Here is a 7,794-nt window from a genome sequence, read left to right on the forward strand (position 1 = left end):
CTTCTTTTTCGACAAATTCGTATCCCATCATTCGCGCCCTGATGGTCACACACGGTTTTTGTTTTTTTCTTATGTATTTTATGATTCTTTTAATTAATTTTAAATGTTTGTTTTTTAAAATTTCAGATGTATTTTTTATATGCTTTAAATATTTTTTTTTATGTTTTGAATAATTTTTTATTTTAGATTTTGGATAATTTTTTTCATTAGAAAGTGATGGTATTATTTGACTATTTTTGTAACATTTTTATTGGTTCAGCAATAATTGATACAAGAATACAGGATATCATAGAATACAACAGAAGCTATAAGAAGTGTACTATTAATCAAGCAGCATTAATGGTATATCTTGAGAATTGCACAAAGGCAAATGAAAGAAGTGCTGATTTACACAATGTGGAAAATGGAATCCCATATTTCCCTCTTTGAAACAACCCTTTCAGATATGGCCAGAAACACACTACCAACAGCATGCTACACACCAATTCACCTGCCCCATTGCCACTCTCATCATCACCTGCTGCTGGTGGTTGCAACCCCATAAACTTTATCAACAATGCTGTCACTTGGACTATCAAAATTGTTGTTCCTGTCACAAAAACTGCTGAATCCTCAAAGGTGAACCTACCTGCGTCTTCTTCTTTTTCTTCGTCGTTGTTATTATTATTACCACCAGAAGTCTTACTAGGATGTTCCTTCTGTGTTATTTCAAACACTGTGTCGGATATCCCTAAGAGCTTCACCATGGCACTCAAGAAACCAATGAACCATGCAGTACTGGTTGTGATTATGGTCATTCTCTGGTTGTTCCACCATTCTCTTAATGACACCCCAATGGTAACGTACTCTATTAGGCTGTACAAGTAGTATATCACAAATACTGCAACAGGAATCATTAGCCCTTCACCCTGAAAAAAGAATTGAAATATTGCATTACATGTAATTATCATTTTTCTTTATACATTGAGTCGACTTTAGTCTCATCTACTACTAGCAGACGAGAGAAATACTTGCATATTCTTAAAACATTTAATATTCGCAATTAAGGCGTAAAATCTAAAATATTTGAGTAATAAATGAGATTTCCCTTAATAAAGGTTCCATACCTTAGGCAAGAAATTGGTGTTGGTGATTAAGCAATAAGGAGGGAGTGCAGCATAGCAGACTAGATAGACAGAGCGCAAGCCCCAGTTGGTAAGCCAGCAATAAGCCAGGCCCGCCCTGAATTGGAGCTTACCAAAGAGACAGCCCATAAGAGGAGAGTTCTTGCCAAAGAACACAACAGTGAGGCCCGAGGCCCATCTCTTTTGCTGTACTATTGTAGAGAGCAACCCTCCTGGAGCACATCCTGTGAATGGTGTTGGTTCTGGAGTGCATGATTCTGCTCTCCAACCTTTTTTCAAGATATTGATCCCTGTTGGCACATCCTCTGATATTGATCCATATAGCCACCCCATCTACACCACCAAAACATGCTTAAATTATATAAACTAAAACATGCTTGTTCATTTCATTACATAGTATATATTTGTATATAAATACATGTATTGTTCAAGTTATTTTTAATTGGTGATTGATTTGCATGAGTGAGAGTGTATCCTACCTCACTGCCCCAGCTAGTGTCATGTTCATATTTACAATCAGAAACTTTAGTTGCTTCCTTAATGAAATTGGAAGGACTTCTATCATCATTAGGAGAATATGAATTCCCTTCCAAAGCACTAGCTACTGATTTCACAAACTCATTTGAACTTCCAAATTGTTTGATCAATACACTTTCTGCTAGTTTCTCTGTATGCACAAGAATCAACTTGATGAGGTTATGTATTAAACAAGTGAATAATTTGATTTGGAACATGGTATGGTAATATAATACAACCTTTATTTCTACCAGTTTCAATTTCATGAGGGTAAAGACCGTACATAGCACTTCTTCTATGGAAAGTGTTTGTTCCTGCATAGAAAGGTCCTTGGAGCCCTGCCATGCCCCTTATTATGTACTGTACATTAAACAAACCATTTATATTATGAGCCTCTTTTCATTTAATTTCTTCCACAAATTAATGCATGGTTTTATTTATTTTATACCTCAAAGGCAGACACCCACTGATTTCCAAAAGGGTCATCTTTGATTCCATCATAAAACTGCTGGAAACACTGAACATAAGCTATTTCTTTTCCTTTATGAGGGTCCATCAAGATGCACATGGCGTGTTGAACAACCTTTGAATTGTTCACCACCATGTCACAGTCCACGTTCAACATAAATGGAGCATTGCTCATCAACCCGGACACTCTTGTCTGCGCAGGCACGTACACATGCACGCAAAATTAATACTATTCCAGTGATTCAGGGAATTAATAGTAACAATGTGGGAATAAATTAAACTCACCAACACGTTCATAGCTCCTGCTTTGTATTCGTGTGGATGTTGTGGCCTTTTCTCTCTAGACACATAGATTAAGTGAGGCAACCCTTCACGAACTCCTTCCTCGTTCTCCAATATAACCTGTCAATAATTGTACATATTAGAAAAAAGAATCATAGTAACAAGATGCTAAGGTTATTTTTTCCAAAAGTTGGTAATATAAATGTTTATATCGAGAGTGGATCATCTCCGGTGAAAAAAAAACTGGATGATGTGCAGTGTTTAATCTAACTATTCATCATTTTCTCTTATTTATTTTTAGTCCTATTTATAGAATCAAAGGTGATAAATCACACTATATTTTGTCAAGTGTTCAAAAAACTGGAAATGATCCATTTTCGTTTATATCTGATATGCTCTCTTACAGTAAGAATCTCTTTTAAATTTTTTTGTTTAGTCTTTTTTTTGTTCGTTTTATTTGATTAATGCTGGAACCAACAACATTGTATCGAATAGGTTCAGATATCATATTATATCACGAAACTATATATATTACATCGTTAGATAATAAATTAACTAATAAGATAGACTCTTGTATTATATATAAAATTATTTTTTTGAAAAATTTAAGTTAATAGAAAGAGGCACATGAATAATTTATATACATACGCGAACTATAATTAGATAGTAGATAAATAGATTAACTAATAATATAGCATGTTTATATATATACCTTAACTATGCTTGGATGATTTCTTCGGTCAGTGTTCAAGAAAGAAGCATATTCTCCATCAAGTGGGAATGGAATTGCCTTTGCCGTCACATCTTCAATTTTTCGGCTAAAATTGTCATACATATCCTGCAAATTATTAAAATACACACAAAGAGACAAATCATTTTTTTATTCACTATATACATGTTCTTATCTAATAGTATTGTATTGTAGTATTAGTATACCTGCATTTTTGAGCGTTCTTGTTTGAACTCAAGTGAGTCTTGTTCAGTACTAATAAGGTTGGAATCACTAGTAGAGAAGAACCTGAAGGGTGCTCTAAGTTGGAGATTGTACTTCTTGCAAAAGGGTACCCAAAGCTTTGCAAATTTTGAGGCCTCAACAAGGGCATAGAAGGTAAGAGGGGAGCAACCATCATCGGAAACATAGCAAGCTAGCTTGTTGGAAGGGTAATCAAGCGCCAATAGTGATAGAACAGTGTTAGCTGTGATGATTGGTGGCTCAAGAACTGGATCTGCAGTTGCCACAAACAAGTCCACTGCTGGAAGCTCATCTTGCCTGAAACCACAACAAATTAAACTCAGCTCATACATAATAATCATGTGAGCTGCATAATGATGAAATTGGAAGCATACTGCTGATAGTGTTGAAGGAGACGGTGAAGGTGGGTAATGGTATATGCGGGGCTCCATTTGCAGTTGAGGATCACAATCCAAGTGAAAGTGAACCAAGACTCGCACGAGAAAGCAAGGAACCATGGCACGGTGAAGCTGTCAAGTAGAGAGAAGAAACGGTAGGTGAGGAGCAAGAGGAGGAGAAGTAACATCAAAGTGTCCATCACTCTCTGAAACCTGCGCTTTACATATATTTTCTCGTACAGAGGAAGATGACTCGCCATTATTATTGCTCAAAGACAGTTACTTAGGTAATAGAAGAGTTTTATATGCATCACCACATCTCTCTTAGTCTCTTCTACAGTTTTTTTAGTATTAAAAGTGTATACGAAAAAAGGGTAAATATCAATTTTGTTTTTTATATTGCTATCATGGGTATGTGTGGTTTGAATTTCCTGAAACTGTAGGCGAAAAAATCTACAAATGATGTCAGGGTTACATAGACTAAGTCCAAGCTAAGTGATAAGGGTGTTTAATTTCCACATTCCAAGGTAATAATCAAGCATACATACATCATACATGATACATGGAATTGTTAATCATATGTGGATCTATATGTATTATATTCAAGGTAGAAAAGTACGTGCGGTGAGTCCAGTGGTGTGGGACAAAGACAAAAGATGGCTTGACTATTTTTATTATTATGAATTCCTTCTTTCCAGTCACATGCAGATTCATTCTTGATTCATCAATTTACGGCACCGTATTGTTACTTTCTATATGACAGTGTCTTTAACTAAAAGAAGTACATATTTGGCAACATTTTAGAACATGCATGTTTTTTTAAAAAAAAATCATATAATATTTGGTAATTGTTAGAGTAAGTGTTTGTGTATGACTCAAATTGTCTCAAATGGGACCACACTTCTGCGAGTTTCGACTACTCTTTCAAGATTAATCATTCAAGTAGGAATTATTTTAATGAGCCTTTAATATTTCTCTTTTCAATAATATAGCAATGGCGGTTCAAAAGATATGGGATGAAAATATCTTGGTTATAAATTATAATTGACGGGTGCTTGATTAATTGGATGGATATTTGTACAAGATGTCTCTGGTACGGGTTGAGAGGAAGATCGGGAATCTGCGGGTCGAGACGGATGTCGGACTATTCGAGTAGAATGGGGGGAGGTACCTGCAAAGACACTCCGACGCTCAAGTCAGAATGGATCTAACAGGTAGAAAGTGTGAGGAATGAATGATTACCTGGAGGGACCTAAGTCCTCTACTTATAGGTGATGGTGAATATCCTATCTTATCTTATTTAGCTAAGATAAGGGAGACGTTTGAATTCGAAAGTTGGTTAGGGCCAGTTTTTGGGCCTTTCGGAGTTTGGACCCGGGGAGCCGAGTAGGGAGCAATCCCGGGTTTAGGATCCATGGGCCGGATCCGTAACAGTTGCCCCCGCAGCGGGAGAGCGAGCAAGGTCGGTCTGTCGCTGGAGATGCTGTTTTTATCGTAGGCCTGGGACCTTTGGTTTTTCTCGGGTAGCCGCTTGGTTCTTCCGAGATGAGGTCGGTGCCTTGGTTTCGTGTTGTGGAAGATTCGTCTGACCGCTTAGGTCTGACGTGACTCTTCCGTGTCTGCTCCGCCCGTTGCGTTCTTCGAGGCGTGATTTATTAGTTACTTTTTTCAAGGGGGGCATTTACTGCGAGGGGGTGTTTCCTCTTTTGTCCTTGTGTTTGCGTTGCTTTCCAGGGGTATTTGTGCTATTTTTATTTTTCAAAACCGTTTTGGTTTTCCTCCTTCAGTTCCCTCGTTCATTTCTCTATTGCTTCCTTCTCCCAAAGGGCATTTTCTACCTTCCTTTCGCACTCTGTGTTTCCTGTTGATCTTCTGCCGTGGCATTTTTCCTTGGGTTTTATTTCCTCCGAATTAGCAGGTTAGTATTCCTCTGTTTCTTTTTGCTTCTTCTGCTTTGTCTTCCGCTGCATTTTGTTTTGTTTTTGCTAAGTGTAGTTTTAGAGTAGTTTTATGGTGTTTGTATGGTGGTAGATAGTTCTGTTGGGTTCCATAAGGGGGGCGAGTGTCTCCATATAATTAGTGGTGTACGGTGGTGGTGTTTGTTTTTGGTTTCATCCGCCATTTTCTGCCGTGAGGTTTGGCTGACGGTGGTGCTCGTCGATATTTTAGGTATGGCTCGCCGAAGGACGGAGGGTGTGAGGGCTCCGGTGGCCCCGGCGGGGGGTGTCCCTGGTCTTTTTTCTTGGGTCACTAGTGATGTCTGGGGGACGCCGTCGCGGATGACGGAGGCGGACCTCCAACGGCTCCGTGATGAAGGGGTTGTTTGTGGGGGTGGCGATGCTGAACGCCACTATGAGCTTTCCCTTCTTGGGGTTGACGAGAGGGTTTGCTATACCAATCTCGACTCCCCGACTGTGCCGGATTGGATGTGGGTGTATGAGGCGATGTTTACCCGGCTCGGTGTTCGGCTTCCCTTTTCTCTATTTGTCCAGCAGTTATTGAATCGGTGCTCCGTGACGCCGTCCCAGCTACATCCGAACAGCTGGGCGGTGATACGGTCTTTCGAGCTTGTTTGTGATTTTTTAGAGCTTCCTGTCTCAGTAAACGTTTTCCTTTTCCTCTTCCTGTGTACTCTTCCGACAAAGGAGGGAAAGCACAAGAAGGGGTATGTATCTTTCAGAGCTCAGCCTCATCGTCGGGTTTTCGGCTTGTATGAAGATTCTTTTCACGATTTTAAGAGTAGGTATTTTAAGGTTCGTCCCGCGATGGGGCATCATCCTTTTTGGTTGACATTGGAGGGTGAGCGGCGGTTCCCCACCTATTGGAACTTTAAGGCGGGGCCGTCGGTATTTACTCGGGTTTCCCAAGAGTTTCTTACTTCGGAGGAACGAGATATCGCCCTTATCCTGTGGCAGTTATTTGGGGAGCGCCCTCTAAATCCTCGGGATGTCATGGGAGATCCGATTGCTTGTCGGTCGTATGTTGGTGTGTGTCTGTCTTCTTTTTTGGTTTATGCGTTTTGTTTTTCCCGTTTTTGTAACTTGGGGTTTTTGTTTTTCTTTCAGTTGAGATGGCTGGTGGTTTGACTTCCTTAGCACGGCTGAAGGCAGCGTTGGGCCGGGAGGAGGGGTCGTCGTCTCCGGCTACTCCTGTTTCGAATCCGGCCGTGGAATCTCAGGCCGTTTCTCAAGAGGTAGTTTCCTCGGGAGCGCGTACCGGTGCTCAGAACTCGCCTGAAGTCATCGTGGTGACGGCTACCGAGGCCTCTCGGAAGAGGAGGAGACCCGAGGAGCCGAGTAGCGAGACTTTTGAAGAGGAGGGTTTGGTGCCCAGTGTGATGGACCGACGTTTCGATGCCCCAGGGTTTATTGATCAATACTTGATGCCTGGAACGGAGCCGTTTTTTGATGGCTGTGACGTTTCGTTCCAGGCTAAGTCGGTGTACCGTGCCCTTCTCCGATCTGCCGTTGTTGTTCGAAAAGCCGAGCCCGTGATGGCTCAGGTTGGCTTGTTGGATGAGAAGCTCCGTCACTCCCAGGCTGAGGTGACTAAGCTGAAGGAGGAGCTTGCTGCCGGGGTTGCGAGGGAGAAAGCGGTGAAGTCTTCTGAGGAAGCCGGGGTAGAGATTCTCCGACTTTTCGAGGTTGAGACTTCACTTCTTTCTCAGTTGGCGGAGGAGCGGCAACGAGCTTCCGATGCAGGTTCTCAGGCGGCTGTGCTTCTCAGCGACTTGGAGACTTTGAAGGCCGAGGTCGCTGCCTTGAAGAGGGAGAAGACGGAGTTGCTAGCTAGGAGACGATGAGGGCTCAGGCTTTAGTGCTGGCTCCTGGTGCGGATGTGTCCGTGATGGGGGCCTTCAAGACTGTTCGCGATGGCCAGATTGTCGACCTCGAGTAGCTTCTATCTTTATCTCTTTGGATTTTTCTTTAAACTGTGTTTTGAATATTTTTGGATGGCCAAGGGCCGTGTACTTTGGAACACCGTACTTTCGTTTTAATAGCATTTATTGGCCGTCTGGGCCTTTTTGTATGTTTCGTTGTTATGTTGTTTTTGG

At 41.1% G+C, this 7,794-nt stretch overlaps 1 protein-coding gene across 1 annotated transcript; it reads right to left on the bottom strand.

The window, feature by feature from the left end:
• Positions 1-315: 315 nt before the first annotated feature.
• LOC130944794 (cellulose synthase-like protein B4) lies at positions 316-4,093 on the bottom strand. The gene is made up of 9 exons (XM_057873330.1): positions 3,738-4,093; positions 3,327-3,660; positions 3,103-3,228; positions 2,394-2,510; positions 2,089-2,301; positions 1,880-2,000; positions 1,604-1,791; positions 1,107-1,457; positions 316-908 (listed from the first exon to the last, which is right to left on the bottom strand). Exons 1-9 carry the CDS (start codon positions 3,998-4,000, stop codon positions 327-329), a joined length of 2,295 nt encoding a protein of 764 aa, XP_057729313.1. The 5' UTR covers positions 4,001-4,093; the 3' UTR covers positions 316-326.
• Between the last annotated feature and the right edge of the window lie 3,701 nt (positions 4,094-7,794).

Source organism: Arachis stenosperma, chromosome 8 (genome assembly GCF_014773155.1).
Source record: "Arachis stenosperma cultivar V10309 chromosome 8, arast.V10309.gnm1.PFL2, whole genome shotgun sequence".
In the NCBI taxonomy this organism is placed as follows: Eukaryota; Viridiplantae; Streptophyta; class Magnoliopsida; order Fabales; family Fabaceae; genus Arachis; species Arachis stenosperma.

Coding starts and splice junctions, on each gene's coding strand:
- LOC130944794 (XM_057873330.1), bottom strand. CDS start 4,000: ATGGCGAGTCATCTTCCTCTGTACGAGAAAATATATGTAAAGCGCAGG. Junction 3,661..3,737: donor CTCCTTCAACACTATCAGCA/GTATGCTTCCAA, acceptor TTGTGGTTTCAG/GCAAGATGAGCTTCCAGCAG. Junction 2,302..2,393: donor CAGGAGCTATGAACGTGTTG/GTGAGTTTAATT, acceptor GTGCCTGCGCAG/ACAAGAGTGTCCGGGTTGAT.